Source organism: Suillus discolor (genome assembly GCF_016758755.1).
Source record: "Suillus discolor strain FC423 chromosome Unknown F5147scaffold_35, whole genome shotgun sequence".
NCBI classification, from domain to species: Eukaryota; Fungi; Basidiomycota; class Agaricomycetes; order Boletales; family Suillaceae; genus Suillus; species Suillus discolor.
Window position 1 is genome coordinate 422,851 of NW_024541282.1, and position 20,024 is coordinate 442,874.

General features: G+C 48.7%; 7 protein-coding genes across 7 annotated transcripts; 2 read left to right on the top strand and 5 right to left on the bottom strand.

Moving 5' to 3' along the window:
* Nucleotides 1-1,012: 1,012 nt before the first annotated feature.
* F5147DRAFT_837876 (uncharacterized protein) lies at nucleotides 1,013-2,797 on the bottom strand. Its single transcript, XM_041444106.1, has 4 exons — nucleotides 2,601-2,797; nucleotides 2,117-2,528; nucleotides 1,449-2,046; nucleotides 1,013-1,384 (listed from the first exon to the last, which is right to left on the bottom strand). Exons 2-3 carry the CDS (start codon nucleotides 2,460-2,462, stop codon nucleotides 1,496-1,498), a joined length of 897 nt encoding a protein of 298 aa, XP_041291696.1. The 5' UTR covers nucleotides 2,463-2,528; nucleotides 2,601-2,797; the 3' UTR covers nucleotides 1,013-1,384; nucleotides 1,449-1,495.
* A 1,929-nt stretch (nucleotides 2,798-4,726) lies between these two features.
* On the top strand, nucleotides 4,727-7,162 carry F5147DRAFT_230704 (uncharacterized protein). The gene is made up of 3 exons (XM_041428736.1): nucleotides 4,727-4,772; nucleotides 4,838-4,917; nucleotides 4,965-7,162. The coding sequence occupies exon 3, from the start codon at nucleotides 5,005-5,007 to the stop codon at nucleotides 7,078-7,080; it is 2,076 nt and encodes a 691-aa protein (XP_041291697.1). The 5' UTR covers nucleotides 4,727-4,772; nucleotides 4,838-4,917; nucleotides 4,965-5,004; the 3' UTR covers nucleotides 7,081-7,162.
* Nucleotides 7,163-7,579: 417 nt separating this feature from the next.
* Nucleotides 7,580-8,255, bottom strand: F5147DRAFT_578960 (uncharacterized protein; the record flags this gene model as incomplete). The annotated part of the gene is made up of 3 exons (XM_041431461.1): nucleotides 7,580-8,029; nucleotides 8,079-8,177; nucleotides 8,235-8,255. Coding segments are annotated over 3 exons (570 nt in total), but the record flags the coding sequence as incomplete, so codon positions are not given.
* A 1-nt stretch (nucleotide 8,256) lies between these two features.
* Nucleotides 8,257-9,400, bottom strand: F5147DRAFT_578849 (HMG-box; the record flags this gene model as incomplete). Its single annotated transcript, XM_041431455.1, has 4 exons — nucleotides 8,257-8,619; nucleotides 8,671-8,991; nucleotides 9,044-9,216; nucleotides 9,271-9,400. The coding sequence occupies 4 exons, from the start codon at nucleotides 9,398-9,400 to the stop codon at nucleotides 8,257-8,259; spliced, it is 987 nt and encodes a 328-aa protein (XP_041291699.1).
* Nucleotides 9,401-9,634: 234 nt separating this feature from the next.
* F5147DRAFT_614412 (uncharacterized protein) lies at nucleotides 9,635-13,354 on the bottom strand (the record flags this gene model as incomplete). The annotated part of the gene is made up of 8 exons (XM_041432500.1): nucleotides 13,084-13,354; nucleotides 12,877-13,029; nucleotides 12,019-12,812; nucleotides 11,896-11,958; nucleotides 11,755-11,832; nucleotides 11,658-11,705; nucleotides 10,189-11,602; nucleotides 9,635-9,795 (listed from the first exon to the last, which is right to left on the bottom strand). Coding segments are annotated over exons 1-8 (2,928 nt in total), but the record flags the coding sequence as incomplete, so codon positions are not given.
* Nucleotides 13,355-13,438: 84 nt separating this feature from the next.
* F5147DRAFT_701094 (uncharacterized protein) lies at nucleotides 13,439-15,693 on the top strand. Its single transcript, XM_041437711.1, has 5 exons — nucleotides 13,439-13,696; nucleotides 13,751-14,592; nucleotides 14,642-14,759; nucleotides 14,810-15,201; nucleotides 15,255-15,693. Exons 1-5 carry the CDS (start codon nucleotides 13,492-13,494, stop codon nucleotides 15,324-15,326), a joined length of 1,629 nt encoding a protein of 542 aa, XP_041291701.1. The 5' UTR covers nucleotides 13,439-13,491; the 3' UTR covers nucleotides 15,327-15,693.
* Nucleotides 15,694-15,770: 77 nt separating this feature from the next.
* F5147DRAFT_614417 (Sodium/hydrogen exchanger family-domain-containing protein) lies at nucleotides 15,771-19,258 on the bottom strand. Its single transcript, XM_041432501.1, has 9 exons — nucleotides 19,040-19,258; nucleotides 18,909-18,984; nucleotides 18,762-18,857; nucleotides 18,047-18,703; nucleotides 17,896-17,996; nucleotides 17,800-17,848; nucleotides 17,600-17,738; nucleotides 16,435-17,539; nucleotides 15,771-16,374 (listed from the first exon to the last, which is right to left on the bottom strand). The coding sequence occupies exons 1-9, from the start codon at nucleotides 19,106-19,108 to the stop codon at nucleotides 15,949-15,951; spliced, it is 2,718 nt and encodes a 905-aa protein (XP_041291702.1). The 5' UTR covers nucleotides 19,109-19,258; the 3' UTR covers nucleotides 15,771-15,948.
* Nucleotides 19,259-20,024: the final 766 nt, after the last annotated feature.

Sequence of the window (20,024 nt, forward strand, 5' to 3'; positions counted from 1 at the left end):
GCCCTGTGCATACCACCCGTACGTGCTCCGAGCTCACACGTCATCTAAGGCGGTCCAGTGGCCATAGATTAACATATCATCATCTACTCATTGAATTCGAAATTGTTCTAGGATGATAAGTCGTTCCGTGGTTTCTTCCTATCGATCAGTTGCACCCTTCAGAGTGGGCGCTTTGCGTACCATCAGGAAAAATAGTACGGTGATTGAAAGGTCTTCATGTTAGTCCATCCGCACAAATACGCCTTCTGACCTAGTCTTGATCCAGTTTATCACACGTCACTTGTTCCGCTCCGTGCGTGTCAGAACAGACAAGAATCCATACTTGATAACTGGTGCATCAGCTTACAGCCGATTTCACATCTAGAAAAACTAACCTGGATGAGCGCGGTTACCCTGAAGCTCCATATCCATGGACATCAGGTCACATGCACTCCCAATCTCCTGGTGCTTACTTGATACGAGGAATTGATAGGCTGCACAACTTTGATCGGCGGTGAACCATGTATAGGGCAATGTGGAACGCCCTGCGGGGGCCTTGCCGTCAGCATCCGAAAACAAACAGTGAGCTATTTATTGTGACAGCAGAGCAAGGCAATCGTCCTTCTAAATTTTAACGCTAACTTTTCATTAAACGTTTGAATGAATTCGCCGTGTCCCGACTTCCCCGTTATCACTGGAGCAAAGTTCTTGCTCTCCTACAGAATTCACATCTGGTTATCTTGCTCGCCCCCATCAGCATGAGGCTGGAGGTATGGAAATTAGATGGAGACGTACTTGCGTTTATCGGCGACTATTCAAAGCACCACGACGCATCCATTATCAAAACAACTGGACCCTACCTGTCAAACGTAAGTGATTTACGATTCAAGTTTGGTCCGGTGATTCTTGAAACCTTCCATCCTATTCGCTTAGGTTCTGTAAGTCGTGAGAGTGCTATGTCGTCTTGATTGTGAACTCTAGAATTTGACACTTTTCCGTCCTCCACGGACGGCTGTTAGAAGACGCTATCTGTTTCGACACATAAAACGGATGTTTTATTTCTTTCCACTGCAAGGGAAAGTGTCTATGAGAGAACATGATGTACACTGCTGAACAGTAGTAACTTGGTATCTTTGATCGGCACAAATCGATCCTGGACAGAGTCCAGAGGACAAGGAAACCAGGATCGCGAGAAAGTACAGAGTAGGGAGCGTCTTCCGCCTAGGCCAACGCTACTATGAACCAGGCAGCGAGAATGCTGCAAAACATGAGTAGGATAGGTCATAACACTTTTAGAAATATGGGCAGAATTAAAAAGGGACAGAATGTTGAGGGGTGTTGATAGAGAGTTGATAAGATGCGATGCGATGCAATGAAGCCAAAAGAGCGTGGCTGAAATCCAGTTCTGTATGAAGACGGACATCAGTTCAAAGTTCGTTATATCATGTGGTGGTGGTGAAAGTACTCACCAAGAATACAGTGAGAGAAAAAAAATATGCAATGATCGTGATGTTCTTTAGCGGTCGTATACGGGCACCGACCCGCTGAGATTCAATACCCAGTCTCCCCCTGACTTCGGCTGCGTCAGACCACGGAAGAGGGTCTCATGCAGAAGCATGTCTACGCGCTTCCAGCCTTTGCGTTGCTCGACGATAGGAAGCCCTGCCGCTAGCTTGCAGCGAAGCCTGAACGCCTCTTCGTATACCGCACGGCGATGGTGCGGGATCAAGCTTTTCTCATGAGGTGTGAGCGGTGCGTCGAAAGCTGCATGTATCGCCTCAAAGACATCGCGGACACGAATGCCTCTATCACGTTTCACATCGATGTCCCACTCGAATGGACCTCGCTGGAAGTTGATGGTCATCTTGACCAACTTTTCATCTGCAGCCGACTTATCAAAGTCGGCATCAGACAAGCTTGTTCGTTGAACACCATAAGACGAGTTCTGCCTGAACTCGATGTCGTGAGTTGGGAAAGCAACATCGAAGTGAAGAAATCGCTTTGATCGCTTTGGATGGTAGGGGAGCAGCTTCCAGTGAAGGTTTAGTGCGGGACCCTTCATGGGACCTTTATCGGTAAAAGATCAGATAAGGTACGTAATGGTGAAAAGAGAGAATGAGCTGGACCAAGGACTCACCCAAGTGTGCATGTTGCGGAGGGGAGTTGGGCACTGTGTAGACGTTATTCCGCGAACCCTTCTTGGCGGCCGCAACTTCTCCGTCGCTTTCATATGAGTCACGAGGAGGGGAAGTCTTTCCCTTCAGGATAGACTTGAGGGGCAGTGGTGTTGAAGGCTTGGGCGTGTGCGCCCGTGAAATTGAGCCTGAAAGAGAGGGCTTGAGCATCTTGAACGAACGGTGCTCGGCCCTGCTGAAAGAACGAGGGGACGTGAGTGGTGGCGACTGTGGAAGCGCCTTGGATGGTATCTTGGGAGTGTTGAGATTGTAATTAGGACTCCCTATGTCGTGCTTCGTCTTAAACATGAAGGTCGTTACAGTTGGAAATGGAGGCGAAACTTTGTAGATTTCAAGATGTGCGAGGGGCGAGAGCTGGAGATCATCATGCAACGTGTTACACCATGTGTACGAACTTTGCCACTGAGTGGATGATGGGGAACTTACCTGAACAGGCCTTTTGCCGAAGAAATGTGCAGAGTAGCCTCTGAAGTCCCACCGGGGGCTCGCGCAGTCAGTCCCTGCGTCTTATATGGACCAAGAAAGACACAAGAAGCTGAAAAGCCACGAGCGGCTTTGCAAGCGGCGAGATATACATTCCATACTACCACGAGGCAATACAGGGCGTAAGTACATCCCAAAATGGTATATACCCAAGAAACTGCTAATGATATACACGAGGCTCCTTAAGGGGCTTAAACAGCATGTTGTCAATCTAGCTGCTTACGCGTGTTGGAATCAAACAGAAGATAAACCACGTCAGCTTCCCTCAACATGTGTTATAGGCACGTCACCATGTTAGCACACAACACTGGTCCAGAATTACCCAGTGAAAGCATCCCTGCGGCCTGCGTGCCATTCCAAGTTAAACGCCTTGGCGCCTAATTGCCACAGCAAGATTCCAAGGAAAGTGGGCAGTGCTGAGGCGGTTGCACTACAGCTTATGAGCTTCGAAGCTGTATAGCTATGGTCTTTGATCGATAATCCTCAATGCCGAGACACATTCGTACACTGCTAGCCCGAGGTAATGCGAGAAGCGCTGGCGCCGGAACTTGGCGCTTCGGAACGTGGACTTCAGAAGAAAGTTCAGATTCGCAGCCCCACAACATGTTGGGAAACCGGAACAGGCGGAACTAGCTATCGACCTTGCCCCATGTAGGATTTCTGAAACCTTATGAATGGGTGTGCAATAACGTAGCCGACCCATATCACACCCCAAGGACCTTATCAAACCCCTCGTGACTAAGGGAGATTGGATTGACCAGAGTGAAACTTCACTAGCAGGTTACGGGGCGTAATTAAAATCTCACGTTCTTGTGACACTCGACCAAGACTCATCATTGATGCATGCGTTTTCGTATATGTCATGGACAGAGGGTCAAATTCGGTAACTGTCATAGAACCCAATAATCGCTGAGAGCTTGGTGTCATCGCCCATCATTTCGCAGGCAGGAGCAGCCGGGCCGTATGCCTCCTTGCAAGGATCGAAGATTAGTTTTGGGTCATGGTGTAACGAGGCAGTTCTGTGAATTACCCTACCTTTCCCGGATGTCATCAGGTGCGGGGAAAATCAGAGATACCGAAAGGTCTGGAAACGTAACACCACAGTACATTGTCCGAGACGCATTGCAGTGTGGTGGCCTCACAGATCATATCAGAGCCTTCTGTCCAAGAATGATAGTGGGCGCTATAAATAGCCTACAGCAAGACGGCACACCCCGTGAGTCGTCACCGAGATGACCGCGACCAAAGGACAACGGCGACTGCACCAATAGAAATGAATAAAAGACATCGAAGAAGTCTCCAGCGGAGAACAGCCCAGCAGCGCCTGAAGTTCTTCTGTCGAAATTCTGTCCGGCGACCTCGCATGATTATGTATAGTGTCATCACAAGATTGCACCTCAAGCTGTGCACATACCAAAATGTGTGTGACGCATTGCATGAACACCCGCAAGTTGGTCATTTGAGTGATACCATCATGTTCAGTCAAACTTCCTGCCAGTGAGGTACCTCGGGGCTGCCGAAACTGCTGTCAACACTGAAAAGCCTCCCTCTCTCCAAGTGCCAGCTTCCATTCGGCCGATGTCCATTTTAAGACCAACGAATCGTCTAGAGAATACCCGTAACAGGAGGATTGTCAGAGAACACGGAGAAACTTTATTCAAGCACTGCTCATATACTAGTCCACGTGATCGTGGTAACTTTTCAAGGGGTCCCGGTCAACGTCCCGAAAAGAGGTGCTTTCCCGGCAGTCACAACAAAATTGTCCCAAAGGTTCCTATTTCGGAGTCCACAATCAGTAAACGTTGAAGCGCCAGTGATAGCCCAAGCATGTCGTTGCTGTATCGGTGTATGATCCACGACTTCACCTACTCTGCGTAGCAGCAGCACAAAATCTCACTCGCTGTTATTGGTTGATACAAACTGCACGATATCAGTGCCATTAGTTTTCGCCATCTCTATTATTCGAGACTCAGAAGCAGCGAGGTATCGAGGTAACCTGACCGTTAGACAAGGAAGGTCTGTTGTGCTCATGCATCCCATAGCTAGCAGCTCTCAAACCCCATTCGATCCGCATTAGCTGTATCACGCATTGTCTGAGCATTGCAGAGCTCTCGAGTGAGCATCCAATCCCCTTCGTTTTGTATGACTTGAAATCTGACAATATGGACTGCACGATTTAGCGCCCTTCGCGAATTGCGCGTATCGTTTGAGATCTGATCTTCGATCTTCTGACAGTACATAGAACTTTCAGTTAAGAACAGTGTGTACATTCCACCACAATTTGATTACTGATTTACTAGATTGCAGGTAGTCAATTCTCTCGCCTTTGTCCCTTTTTCTCTGCGTCATGAAAAACAGCGCTGTTCCCACAGTGGTAGCTGACACCAGCAGCGAAGAGAAGATCTTCGAATCCTTAAGTGCGGTCGTTGTCCACCGTGCATTATATGATTGTCCCGAGTGGGGCCCTCGGCATAAACTCGAATGTTTAGATGGCACCTGCACGAAAATCTTGGAAGAAATCGAGACAGCTCTGCAGGCAGAAAACAGTACGCTGATTTGGCTCTCTGGCTCTCCTGGGACAGGGAAATCTGCGATTGCTCATACAATCGCCAGCCGCTTAAAAAACAAGTCGAAATTGGCCGGCACATTTTTCTTTAGCCGCCAACATAAAGATATGCCAGACATGACCAGCCTTGATTTCTTTGCGCCTACCTTGGCCTACCAAATTTCGAAAAGTAAACACCTGGCAAAGGACGCCGTGATTCAATCCATCAGATCCGACCCTATTATCCTCGATCCAAAGAAGTCGTTTGCTGAACAAATCCGAGACCTACTAGTCAAGCCGTTACAGAATTTGCAGGTTTCATGGGGGCATTTGGAACCAAAGGCGCTTGTAATTGATGCGATTGACGCATGCAAAGAAGGACGCATCTGCGAGCTTATTTCATGTCTTTCAAACCTCCTTCACCAGCCGCACATCCCGCACTTGCACATCGTCATCACTAGTCGTCCTCTTCATGCTATTGATGATGCATTCGAAGCTATTGGCTTCGAGGAGTCGATACATCGCATCGCTCTTGATGATGTTGATGTTACTGAAGACCTTCGTCTTCTCTTCAAGCGCGCTCTGGAGAGGAGTTATAGGCATCACGGACTCGAATACCCTGGATTAGAGTCCGATGATCAGACAATCCTCTGTCTCGCTGACAGGGCAAGCGGTCGGTTCAGAGCTGCGTCAACGATGATAAGATTTCTCGAGACTGACGACGACGACGAAGTGCCGTGCAATTTGGATGAAAAAATCGACCTTATGAAGGATCCTGGTGATGCATATTTGGATTCCACCCAAATATTCCGGTTCTACGAGTTCGTCATCAACCTGTCAGAAAATCCAACGCGTGCATACCGGCATCTGTCCACGGTGGTCAATCTCGCCAAACCATTAGCAATTATGCACTTGCGGAAGCTTCTGGGATCTTCAGAAAGTGATTTATCGTCCATTCTCGTGTCGTTATCTCCAATAGTCAGCGTCCCTGCCGATGATTCTCGCCCTGTCGAAGTTCTCCACACGGAGTCACTTCGCAAATTTCTTTCTCAACATCCGTCTTCATCGTGCACATTTCAGCTCCTTGCACAGTCTAGTCTGCGCACAATGAAAAATTCATTTCTGCGCCAGTCTGGCCTGAAAGATGAGCTACAGCAAATGGCGACACTGACGAAGATACCTATTGAAGCAGGTCCACAATCAGATAATGTTCGTATATTACGAACACATGCTATCCTCACGTTAACATTTGCACAGGTTTTGTTGGGTTTCCTGAAGTTTTGTTTAGCGCAGCCATGCAGCAAGACCATATATGCGGCCACATGGTACCGCGAATATGCGCAGTCAGGGACTGGCACTACTTGCTGTGCTCCGCCTACTGTTCAGCCCTGTAATATGTCTGAGGACATATCTAAGGCTCGGTCGGCACTGATGAACTTCCGAGCGAAATCTGAATTTCGCGACTCACACGTCTTCGAACTCTTGTCAACATTACAAGCTCTACCAAAAATGTTGATCATCGTGATACTCTTGGCAATTCGTCACGCTCACCTTTCCACCTCCAATGATATCAATTCGACAGATGGGTCTGATGACGAATCGGACATACCTCCAGCGCTCAAGCACTTCGTGCGATACGTACGGGAGGGAGGCGAGCGAAATCTATCTAGCTCACCAGCCCTTAGACATGCTTGCCAACATTGGGGTTGGTATCTCTCTCAGGGTTCAACGGTCGTGGATACACATCTGCGCACATATCTGCGTGCCTTTTGGCAGGATAAGCTACTGTCGTGGTTTGAAAGGCAGTGGTATTTGGGGGGTTTAGAATCATGCATAGCCATCCTGACCATTGTACAGACCATCAATTTCAATGAGTAATTTGCTTAAAATTCTAATTTACGATGTATATTACTTGATAACCTCTGTCGCAGAGCTGCTCTATGCGGTTAAACCACTTAGCGCAAGAAAAGGAAATGAACAAGCTTATAAGCTAACAAGACCTCCGCACGTCGCCGACCACGACGAGCGCGTGCTGTCTGGGTCAGTGCCAAGTTTGTGTGCCCCGGGGCACACGCTTAGTCATCCTCCCCGCCACCCCCTCCCTGTGTCCACGACAGGAAAGCATATAATGAGTATGACGGGATACGCATACCACCTCAGTAGCGGGTAACGATTCTGAGTTGTGCAGCCAGCGAGCTAATAAATTATGTAGCGATAACGAAAGGGGAACAAGAATACTGCAGTGTCTAGTAGGAATCATCATATATGATAGATATATCACGATATCCTTTGCTCGGAAGTTCCGGACATCGGGTGATCTAACTTCGATGTCGAACCTAAACGTGCGGTTTTCAGTCTCCGCAAGCTATTTTTCTCATCACAAAAACCTACCAAACACGGGCATCGCAGTTGCGTCACCCAATGAATCGACGAGCATCGGCATCTCGAAATCGTTGATTTGAAGAGACCTTGAACCACTTGTAGATCCCTGAAATTGTTGCGAAGCGAACGCAGGTGATGAAGAAGCTGACATAGAGGATGACTCAAGCTGACCTCCCGTGTGCTTCGGCCGGGAGGGATAATGAAAGGGTGTGTGGGCCTTGGTGAAGAGCTCCTCTGCTCCACATCCAATGAAATGAGTAGCGAAATCAACGCCGGGTGGGACAATTTCCCTACAGCGCGGGCACTGACTAAGCACCGTTTGCCCAGCTGGTGCCACTGCACCAACTTGCGGCACTCTCCACAATTCGGGCTGGCCGCGGATGAGGCCAGCGTGTGTTAGCTGAGATTTGATACTAGCCTTGTAATCGTTCACAGCTTTCTTGTCCTGTAGGATGATGAGAGATGGTGGTAAGGAAAGCGCGAACTATACTCACGCGCATCCATTCTGGACGCCTCGTGCCCCATCCCAAACAATCTATTCTCAATCGTTTACAAGTTGAACATGAGTTGTCCTCTCGCTGTTCGTCGCATTTCTGTTCAAACACCAGCAGTCAATACGCATGGACGGCTTTTTTTGAGTCAAAATGCACCTTTCTCCGCAGGCGACACGTCCTATGAATTGATGGCACGTGTTAGTATAGTGGCCATGGGATGGTCTAAGATATGTGGTACGCACCAACATCCCCCTCTCCCTGTAGACACTCCGCGAGATAAATCTTTTTTCGGATTGTTCTGGAGGATGTTGAGAGACGACCGGCTGACACCATCGTCAGTTGTTGCTGTCTCGCTCTCACTTTCCGAGCTGAACGACTCCGTCTGGATCGCTCGCTCGGCACGGAATGGACTCTCACTGCTGGGGCTGCTTGGCAAGATGCTGAAATTAATACTTGTGCCAATATCGGTGGTGCCTTCCTCGTAAAACCTCCGTGCAGCCTCGTACTCAAGTTTCTCCTGCTCGGCTTGCGCAAGGAAAGGCTGAAAAATCGTGATTAGCTAATTACGCAATTGTGACAGAGTTTGCCGTACCTTGCGCTCATCATCAGTCATCGATCGCCATTTGGCAGCGGCTAACACGCTTTGCTTAGTTGGCTCTTGCTCATCACCAAATATTTCCCTCACAAGGGCACGGTCAGATCGGATGCGCTGCAGGAACATGAAGTATGCGCTAAGCGGCTTCTTGGGTGCGTTGGGATCTTTAATGTTGCTCTTCCGAGAACGACCCTCCTTTCGTTGGGCAGTGCGGAAGGCATTCTCCTTCTTGATATCCTCAGGGGTGAGACTGTTCATGTAGGCTGCGTTCTCGCGCTCTCGCGCCTCTTTCAGAACTGCAGACCGACGCTTATAAGGCTAGGAGTGATTCGTGAGCTTATGGAGACTTGACAGAAGGAATGGAACAAACCTCCTTCTCTTCTGGAGTTAGATTAGCATACTCCTGACCGGCTTCCTTGGCAGCTTGTGCAACATTGAGTTTTATCGTGCTCGTTGCTTGGTGCCGCTGTATCCAGTCTGTGAAGTAGAGCTGCCAAGAGCTCGGTGCTAATTTAGGCTGCTTGAGTATAGACTTGAGAGGAGCTATAGGCACGGGATTAGTTAAAAGTTAGCAAGATAACGACGATAGGTGCATACCGGAGTCTGCTGATTTGTCTTCCCTGGAAAGTTCCTCGGTCGATAACCGCTTCTTAAGTCGTACGGTTGCGTCGCGATCATCGCTGACGCTGACAGAGTCGCCACGGCGGGGACTATAATCTCTCGTCATTATATTTATTTCTGCGATAGCTTCATCAACTCTCTTCAGTTCTTTCACGCTCCGCGCCGCCAAAGTAGCTTTTTCAGCGTCCTCTTGAGCCTTCATGTTAGCAGCGGTACGTTGTGGATCAGAATAAAAGTGGATAGGCGGATTAGTTGCCAGGCAAAGCTCCTGAACCTTGCACAATGTCCGAAGGCAGGTCTCCAAATCCTGGAGGCACCATGCTTTCACGAGCCACTGCTGAAGCTTCTGTCTCATGAAGGTAGTCATGATGGAGCGGAGGTCATCATCCCACTCCGCCAAAGAAAGGTGATGCGCCCAGTGAGTACAAGCATAGTCGAGTGCACCAGAGTCCGTTTTATGCTGATCCTTGAGGGTATGCACATTGGTCACAATTTCGGCTACTGCATCCAAAGTTTCTATGCGAGAGTCGTACTCTAAGGTCGATGGACCCAGAGTTTGGCCACTTCTGGGAGATTCAAATGCCAGAAATATTGGAAAGGCCAGGAGTACAGGTAGGGATTTGATGTTCGCTAGGAAGCGGAAAGCAGGTAGGGTATCAGCCGCGGACAAGTCGAGATGCTGTAAAATCTGCCAGGTATGGCAGAAGTATAGCAGAGCTGATTTGGTACGAAAAGTAATCTGAAGTCCCGTATACTGACGTTGCATCATGTGCCAGAGCATAGACAAAAATGGCAGAGGCTCTGGCGGCGAAAACGTCGCAGATGACAGAAATTTCGCATTGTCAAAGGCACGGAGCGACGCAGAGCTGCTTTCAGCCGCTAACTGGGATAAACGGGAACAGAGAATGCTGTCATTTGGTAACTCCTCTATCATGACACTCAAGGAAGAGTAAGCCAACAGACGATGAACTACGCCTTCAGAGATAAACTGCTCTGCACAGCGTAGAGGATCGGACAGGAAATCGCAAAGGGATTCGTGACAGACTTGCACAGCGCTGTCGGGACCATCCGGGGTGTGAACCAGAGGTGACAATTGAGACAGCGCAGAACGCATGTCAAATTTCTGGTTTGGCCCTCGGTTAAGAAGGTCATCTAGTTGCGAATACGACAGCATGCCTGCAATATTCACAAGAATTGTGAGATAAAGGTATGCTTGCCCCGGGTCGTCGGCTGTGGATATGATGAATTTGTAGAAATCATCCACTGATGACTCTGAAGGCGATGAGGGGTTGAAGGAAATATGATCAATGAAATCCATCCTATCTGCGGGGTCATGGTCAAGGCTTTCAACGAATTTTACGATGATGGATCCTGTAATAAAGTGGGGTCCCACTCTATCCACTAGACGGCCGAGCACCTCTTCTGGTGGCCACGGCTTGTGACATTGAAGCCGATGACGTTTGTGTATCTTATTGAAAGATTGATGGAGGAATAATCTAACATCCCTAGTAATTCCAGCGAGGTCCAGAGCAATGTCCGATATCATTGGAAAGAGATGAGGCTTGATCAAGACTCCTTTCGTGTAGTCACGGCTTGTGAAGAAGATGTGAAGACCCACGTCAATCTCAATCATATGAGAGAGAAGTCGAGTAAGGAGTGAAATGAGTTCGGGCACTTGGTCTTGACATTGATCTATAGCATCAATGACGAACACCCTCGAAGGAGAGCACCGATCAACTGCCTCCAGGGGTTCGATGAGAAGCCGAGCGAATTGCTCGCGCAAATCTCGAGAAGGAGAAATTATACCAGGATCGCTGTCCAGGGCTTCAACTATTTTCTCCTTCGCCTGCGGTTGAGACAGCCCAAGTTGATATGCAAGCGCGAACACGAGAGAACGCGCGTTCCTGCAGTTTGCATGCCGGCGAGAGAAGAAGAAACTACCTGCCAATATATTTTTCTGTCTGCAATGACTGGCAACAGTGTATGCAATGACAGACTTTCCTGCACCGGAAGGTCCGTGTAGCCATGACATAGTATTACTGGGGTTCTCGAAGTTTGCTTCGAGCCTTTCAACGAGGCGAGCACTATCAGTGCCTAGTCGAATCATCGGTAGAGGTCCGCGACCAGGCGAGTCAAACAAAGCACCGAGGGGGGCAAATCTGCAAAAGAAGGCCCAGATATAGTCTTGACCCGAAGGTTGCGTAATTGACGATGGAATATTGTACAGTAGAGTGCACAAGGTCCCATGTCGGAAGATTGCATTCAACCGGGCGATATTACAGATCCTGCAGGCAGCTTGCGGGGGGAGCTTAAGAGTTTATTAATGATGGTTAGGAAAAAGATCCAAGATATGTGATCCATACCACTATATCATTGCTCACACCTGTTCTATGCACAAATGCAGCAGAAAGCTGATGATCAGAGTCAGTCAACGAAGCCGAGCGTGTCACAAAGTATTACAGGTAGATTGAACAAATCATTGTTAGAGTAATTTGGTAGCGCGTTCGGACTTTGGTCAGGGTACGGCGGTAGGTATTCCTGTAATCAATCAAAGACACAATTAATGCGCACAAGCTCGCGGGATGGAGATCGGAAACCTACACCAGAAATTTCCAATACTGGTGGGGCTGGGAGAGCATTTGATGCGGTAGTTTCAAGTTCAAGCTTTGACATCAACGGCAGCCTGTCAGCTTGATAAATGTCGACGAGTGAAAAGAAACGCACCATAGGATCCCACGGTAAACCCCCCGCTCGATAACGTGCAATATGATGCGACATGAGACGCCTCCTGTCAAGGGCTTTGGACATCGTCCCGCTGAGATTTAATGTCCAAACTCCTCGCTTCGACTGAGTCAAGCCGCAGAAGATGGTCTCATAGAGAAGTGTGTCTACACGTTTCCAGCCTTGGCGTCGTTGCATAACCGGAAGCACCGGAGCAAGGTTGCAGCGAAGCCTAAATGCCTCCTCACACCCCGCACGGAGGTGAAGTGGGATCAAGCTCTTCTCGTATAGCTTGAGCGGTATGTCGAAAGCCGAATAGATTGCCTCGAAAACATCGCGGACACGAATGCCTTCATCACGCTTCACGTAGATATCCCATTGTGAGGGATTACGCTGGAAGTTGATGGTCATATTGATCAGTTCCTCGTCTGCGGCCGGCATGTCGAGATCGGCATCAGACAGGGGCGTCCGTTGGATCCCGCAAGAGGAGTCCTGTATGTACTCGATGTCGTGAGTTGGAAAGGCGATGTCGAAGTGAAGGGATAGGTTGGGTCGAGCTGGATGGTATGAAAGTAGTTGCCAATTAAGATTCGGTGAGGGAATGAAGGCAGGTGACACTGAGCGTGATGAATATGAACTCATGTACGTGGATTCTATGAATCCATCACTGTGTGTATCCAAGATATCGAACTCCTCATCACTTTGAAACATGTCATGTAACCTCGCGCGGGATGGCTTCAACCGCGGCATAATACTGTTGAGAAGCGCAGGATTTGTTGCACTGAATGCATTACCAGCTGCAAATTTAGATTTCAATTAACATGATGTCCTTGGACTACAAAACCAGGAAAGAAGACTCACTCAACGTGGCACTGGGCGTCAATGGGGCTTGTGAATCAGGGAGAGGGGGGGAAGTAGATAAGAAGCGTCCTGAGTGTAGCGGCCGGATATACATCGCCGGGTTGGAGTCTGACACATGTGAGGTAAAGCGGGCAGTACGCACGGCTGCCATCTCTGAGGGAGGAAACTTAAACTATAATGTGGAGGTTTTTTCTTGGTAATTAATACCTTTTCGAAACCTTAATTTAGATGATAGATCTCTCTCTCCCTCCGTCCCTCTCTTGTTGACTGGGGGAATGGCAGACGTAGAAGCACCAGGTGCAACTTTCGTGTTAGAGGATGATGAGCTCTGCGGAAAGTCTGAACCTGTCCTGGGAGAAGTACCTGTCTTTCTCTCTGATATAGACGGGGGTGATGATACATAGTGAGGCTTCGCGGGGCCCATAGCATATGTCCAGAAAACACAAGATGACGGTCAGAGTCAGCGTCAATACTTGACTCTGACCGTCCGTGCGGCATGCCACAATCACCAACTGATTCCACATTTGGCAACCAAATCTAGATGTTCGGGACATACCGATCCAAAATTTCAGTCGCTCTTCAACGACCTCATCAACGAGCTCAGCATAGGCCACGATGGCGACGCACGCACTTTTCGAGTCAGCATCGGGATATGCTATCTTTGATGTAAAACTCCATGAAAACATTGGCTCGCGTGTCAAAGCAGTCCAGGACTCCATTAATGATCTCTCAAAATTTGGCAAAATGGTCACACTTGTTAGTTTCTCGCCATTCAAAAATGCAGCGGACGCTCTCGAGAACATAAACGATATCTCAGAAGGTACGTACAACTGGACCCATTCCTCGTGCTCACAGCAATTTCAATGATCCCCAGGCATTCTCAGTGATCATCTCAAATCCCTCCTCGAGCTCAATCTCTCGAAGCCTAAAAAAGGCTCCAAGATAATCCTTGCAGTCTCAGAAGTCGGGCTGGCAAACGCCATCTTCGAAAACCTCGCCATAAAATGTGACGCCTCTGAAACCTCACAGGAAGTCCTTCGCGGCATCCGCTTCCATGCACCAAAGCTTCTCAAAGGCCTCGATGCTACCGACCTCATCAAAGCCCAACTTGGTCTTGGTCACTCCTACTCCCGCGCTAAATTGAAGTTCAATGTCAACCGTGTGGACAACATGATCATACAAGCCATCGCCCTCCTCGACCAGCTCGACAAGGACGTCAACTTGTTCGCCATGCGCATACGAGAGTGGTACGGTTATCACTTCCCCGAACTTGTCAAACTTGTCCCAGACAACTACCAATACGCCCGCATCGCACAATTCATAGGCGATAAGGACACTTTGAATGAGGAAAAATTACCCGAGCTCACTACTCTCTTGGAGGACGACTCCACCCTCGCACAAAATATCCTCGACGCCGCCCGCGGCTCAATGGGCTCATCCATATCCGAAATCGACATGCTCAACATCTCTGCATTCGCAACCCGCGTCGTTTCCATCGCTGACTACCGTAAATCCCTCGTTACCTACCTAAGCGAGAAAATGAACCTGGTCGCTCCGTCTCTTACTGCGCTATTGGGAGAACGGATTGGTGCACGGTTAATCAGCCATGCGGGTAGCTTGACGAATCTGAGCAAGTACCCTGCTAGTACCGTGCAGATCCTTGGTGCAGAGAAGGCGTTGTTCCGGGCGTTAAAAACCAAGGGCAACACCCCAAAGGTTCGCTACTCCATCCCAAGCGCCAATCAGGCTAATTTTTTCAATACAGTACGGTCTGCTATACCACTCCTCCTTCATTGGCCGTGCAGACCCCAAGCACAAAGGCCGGATATCCCGGTTCCTCGCAAACAAATGCTCTATTGCCTCCCGGATAGACTGCTACTCGGGTAACTCCTATCTCATCTTCACACATTCACCCCTTACTAAAAATACACAGATAACCCATCCGCAAAGTTCGGCGAGGCCCTTCGCTCACAAGTCGAAGAACGTCTCAATTTCTTCGAGACCGGTGCACCACCGACCAAGAACGTCGATGCCATCCGCAAAGTCCTCGATAGTCTCGCACTAGACTTGGAGGATGATGAGGATGAGGATATGGAGGATAAGCCAGACGCTCAGATAGATGATGCAGAGCCTATATTGCCATTAATTGACGTCACGCCTAAGAAGGACAAGAAAAAGAAGAGGTCAAGAGATGCTATGGATGTGGACGAAGCGGACGAAGAACCTGCAGAGAAAAAGGTGAAGGTGTCCAAGGAGGAGAAGAAGGCTTTGAAGAAGGCTGCCAAAGCGGCACGTAAGGCCGAGGCTGCTGCTGCTGCTCCTCATGTATGCTTGAGTTTGTCGAATAATCGCGACCTTGGCTAATTTTCCTTCTTCAGGATGGCACCTCTGAGAAAAAAGAAAAGAAAAAAGACAAGAAAGACAAGGAGAAAAAGAAGAGCAAGGCATGATATGATATCTGTGGTATACCTTTTTGTCCGGGTGTTGTCTTTTTTGTATTTCCGCTTTCATAATCATCTTTACGGTTCTTGCGACATCAACGTTCCGTTCAGGCTAGAATTTGGTGCGCTACTGACTGGTGCAATTAACTCCAAGCATCACTATTCGTCGCCTCACTATCCTCCATCCCGTTCAACTCTAACATGGTGGTTTTCCGCTGCCACCGCCCAATGACCAATTTATGATACGTATCTGACGAGTACATCCGGTGGACGTATGCATCCCCCTGCATGCGGTAAATCGATAGCGTTGAACGACACTAGCAACCGACAAATTTGCGCGTTTCACTGCAAATAACGGAACGTTCTCATAGTTGAACCTGTCTCTTGTATATCTTTCATGGTTGCCCATGTGCCTTGATAAATGTGTAAGTTCATGTCCGTTCTTATTGACACCCCCGGTGTGCTACTACTATAAACCACATTACATAATTAACTGCAAAAACCATGCGTTGAGGACCGAGGTATGGTATGATTTCGAGTCCTGTCCCAACATACTTACATCTCGTGAAAATTAGCAACGCATAGGGTAAACTGTCAAATCCCGCTCTAAACAACGCCACCTACACCCTAACTAATGCATCCCCACATCCGCAGCCTGCAGCACAACCACCGCACTTGCGCATCCAGACACTACAAATGCAGTTGCCACATCCCCGATCGTCTTACTCGTCACCTCATGCCCCACCACCCTGTGCTCCTCCACAAGATCCTTCAACTCAGCATGATGGTCCTCCACTGCCAGCCGCTTCGACCGTCCAGTGACAACCAATACCCGTTGGCACATAGATGCACGCTGTATCGCAGCGTGCAGCGGGATGGGAGACGCGAGGTTCGTGAACTCGATCCGCGAAAGCGCGGCACGCAATGGCCCAGGTATGTCCGGATCTGATAGATCGCGGCCCGCGTATCGTGACCAAATGATGCTGTCGGCTGTTTCGGACTGCATGTGCATTTGGGTGTTGGTCTGCCCGTAGACAGTGTCTGGAAATCCTACTATCTGCATCATCGATGATGAAAATGATTACTCGGTTCATGCGGAGAAGGTGGTCGCACTCACCGATGATGTTGTCAATCCTTGTTGATGAGCAAGTACGAGTGAGTTGGTATCAGCTTTGACATCAGAATGGGCCGTAGAAGGCCGTTCGATTTCCATGTTTTCAATCTCGCGTTTTTCCATCTTGACTACCGTTGCATTGATCTTCGGGTTCATACAGAGCTGCACCACAAATTCCAGCGCAAGGCGGTCATCGGGACCGCCAAAGAATGGAAGAAAAATGTGATACGAGCCGCCTGTCTTCGCACCCGTGTTGAGGTGATTTCCAGGATCGACAAACAGGGCGACGTCTGTCTCACTTTGTGCGAATACCCCACGTACAAACTGCGAGTGAATGGCAGACGCAGGCTTATCCGTTGATGTACCGAAAATGACATCGAAAGGGTTGTGATCGAACTTCTCCCGCCCTAGCGTCGCGCCTTCGCTTGTTTCAGCAATGCTAGCGCAAGGTGGCAACCACGGGAGTAGTATGAGCTGAGATGCATCTCGCTTGGCGTGATCCACAACATTGCAAACAAGATCATCGTGCGGCACGATGGCAAGCGATGACGATACAGGCAAATCATTCAGCTCTCCAAACATGCGGAATATGCCCAGGAGCGGATCGGTATGGATAAGTGTATCTGCAGTAAACGGTTTCATGATGGCCGACGTACGATCCGAGAGCTCGATGAGGCGGAGTGCACTGATGCTCACTTCGGGCGTCCTGTACTTCAACGGGGCTGGGTCAGATGTAGCAGACATGGATACAACGGTGGTGAATGAGGAGAAATCTGGTACAGGAGGACGGACGAGCTGTGTGAGGGCCATCATGCACGGCATATGTTCGAGTTTGTCAAGAACGACAGTAAAGCGATACCGCCAGGGTTGCTCCTCATTCATAAGAGATTTCTTGTCTGCATCAAGATCCCCGCCCTCGTCGTCACGAGTTTGGGGCGGAGCCCCGCCTGAAGTGGCGATGACACGCCGTTCTGGAGGATACAACACTGTGACGAGTGGGGTGGTCATGAACGTGAGCGTTAAAGCTTCTAGCACGAACATGGAGAAGACTTTCGGAGACAAAATGCCAGCGGAGAGACCGACATTGAGCACGATTAGCTCAACGAGACTAAGTGACATGAGTAACACGATTTAGCAGACAAGAATACCAAGTTATTCAGATACTTACCCCTTACAGCTCATGAGTGATCCAATTGTACTGGCTTCACGCCAGCTGAAACCAGACAACCTTGAAGCAATTGTACATCCACCAAACTTGCCGAAGAATGAAAGGCATATGATGGCGATTGTAAAAGCCCATGTGATACCTGCAACACGCAAAGTTATATAAGAAATATATATAAGAACAAGGCGACTTAGATGACAGACCATCATTAAGGAGTCCAAGATTGGTGTTCAGCCCTGAGAGGGTAAAATACTGGAGTGCATGAATGACCAGACAGGGGACAGAGATGATGAACATACCAAAGGCAGAAATACGATGGAAATCATATCTTCCAACTTCTCCGTCAAAGCGATGGCGAGACCGCCCTCCCTCGGTACAATAATACCTGCTAGGAATGCACCTATTCACGATGACAAACTGAAAATTATATATTGAAATATCAGCGCTCACCGAAAATAGGATTGACGCCCACGATATCCGTAAAGAACGCACATGCCCAAAGCAAGATCATAACAACAGTCATGTAAAACATGGTAGGACCATCATCTGTACTGCCTGTAGCTCTGGCAAGCCAGAGCATCGCTCTCTTGACGACCAATAAAAGAAATATTGTGAATGCCACGCATGTGAGTAATACCCATAGAGCAGTAAGACCGGAACTAGCGTTGACGAGCGCTACACTGAGCGCCAGGAGAGACCAACCCACGACATCATTGCCTACGCCAGCTGAGAGGACAATAATGCCAACAGTGGTGTCCAAGAGCTTGAGCTCAGTAAGAATACGACACAGTACGGGGAAAGCGGTTATGGAATATGCGACGCCGGTGAATAGCATGAAATGCGTGAACTGGACGGATGGGTCGATGAAGTGGTGGTACAAGGGAATAGACAAGGCAGAACCGAGGCCAAAGGGCAAAGCAATGCCCGCGAGCGATACAATAACTGACATGCGAGCATTGCGCTTGATGATACTGGCGTCAATTTCGAGACCTACGATGAAGAGAAACAGACAAAGGCCAATATTAGCAACGAGAGATAGGTATGGCAGTGATTGGGAAGGGAATATATGTTGGGTAAAGCCGGGTATACGTCCAAAGGCCGTTGGTCCTGTGTAGATTTGTAAGTCAGATAAAAAAATTACGTAGAAGGTAAGAAGGTTACTTACCCAAAAGAATACCACCGAGCACCTCGGCGATAACTTTTGGCTGCCTCATCCTGCCTAAGCCCAGAGAAAGCAGCTGGTCTATCATTATAATGACACCTGAATTGAAGTGAGATCATGCCAAGCGATGGTCGCATATGGCATACGCACCAACTTGGATGATCCATAACCTCAGCGGGTCCGAGACATCGAAGGCCGATGGATCAGAACCAGTGAGCAAGCCACCCTATGATGTAGACGGGTGTGTTCAGCACATGTCAGTTGTAAGATGTAGAACAAACCTCGCCGGTGACCTGTCTTTTCTTGAGACCATCAAAGAGGCTGATTATGGTGTTTGAAAACTCCGGCATGGGGGTATCAGAGAGAAGTGGGACTTCAATGGCATTACGGTGGCATCTTTATCAGCCTGGTGGACCGTGGCAGTTTAAGTCAGTACTAATAGTCTATTGGCTGTGGGCACAGATATCGGCAGGCCTTGGGCATATACGCATGTGTGCCTGTACCAGGAGGTATATATTCAGCATTATTTGTCCGTGTTCATCGTGTTCAGCGTTTTTGTTCACGTGCATTGCCTAATAAGGTAAAGTATGATGGACGATAGGCGGTTCCAATTGCCGAATTGCCGCCACTTGATGTTGGTTCTCGTGCTGCGACTATTTTTTAGTATACCCCAAGTATACTTGTAAAATTGTCACTAGTGTCATGTACCGGGTACTCGTTGTGGGTAAAGACGCACTCCAGTATTCGATATGTTAACACTTTCTCATATTTTTTCTACAATACCATCTAATGTATCAACCTTGATTTCGACTTATTCAGAGGCTCACTGGCAGAGCAAGTATTAGGAGCTCAGACCACCGAGCACGCACAGGGCCCCGGAACCGTTCACATTGCTGACAGGCCCATATTAACAAATATGCGGAATCGAATTGCCAAAGGAGGAGCAGAGGGACACAGGCAAAGGATGCTAATAGGGGAATGTGAACACGGACCAGGAGCACTCACGAATCGTACGATTGTGCTGGCCTATCACAGGGACTCCCTTTGTCCATGTGACACGCGCTCGATGCGCTCTCGGCATGCTGAGCGCTGAGCAATATTAATCTCCGTCTCCACTGACAGAAATTCTAATTACTATCTAACGCAGGCGAGCAATTTATAGGAGGCCTTCGCCTTTTCTCGCTTGCTCGTCATTGCGTTAGATACTCATTGGCACTAGCTCGTAGTAGGACTTCCAGCTCTTTTCGTCACCCACCCTTTTTTTCT

Coding starts and splice junctions, on each gene's coding strand:
- F5147DRAFT_837876 (XM_041444106.1), bottom strand. CDS start 2,462: ATGTTTAAGACGAAGCACGACATAGGGAGTCCTAATTACAATCTCAAC. Junction 2,047..2,116: donor TCCGCAACATGCACACTTGG/GTGAGTCCTTGG, acceptor TTACCGATAAAG/GTCCCATGAAGGGTCCCGCA.
- F5147DRAFT_614417 (XM_041432501.1), bottom strand. CDS start 19,108: ATGCCGGAGTTTTCAAACACCATAATCAGCCTCTTTGATGGTCTCAAG. Junction 18,858..18,908: donor GTTATGGATCATCCAAGTTG/GTGCGTATGCCA, acceptor ACTTCAATTCAG/GTGTCATTATAATGATAGAC. Junction 17,997..18,046: donor GGGCGTCAATCCTATTTTCG/GTGAGCGCTGAT, acceptor CATCGTGAATAG/GTGCATTCCTAGCAGGTATT.
- F5147DRAFT_230704 (XM_041428736.1), top strand. CDS start 5,005: ATGAAAAACAGCGCTGTTCCCACAGTGGTAGCTGACACCAGCAGCGAA.
- F5147DRAFT_701094 (XM_041437711.1), top strand. CDS start 13,492: ATGGCGACGCACGCACTTTTCGAGTCAGCATCGGGATATGCTATCTTT. Junction 14,593..14,641: donor CCAAGGGCAACACCCCAAAG/GTTCGCTACTCC, acceptor TTTTCAATACAG/TACGGTCTGCTATACCACTC. Junction 15,202..15,254: donor CTGCTGCTGCTGCTCCTCAT/GTATGCTTGAGT, acceptor TTCCTTCTTCAG/GATGGCACCTCTGAGAAAAA.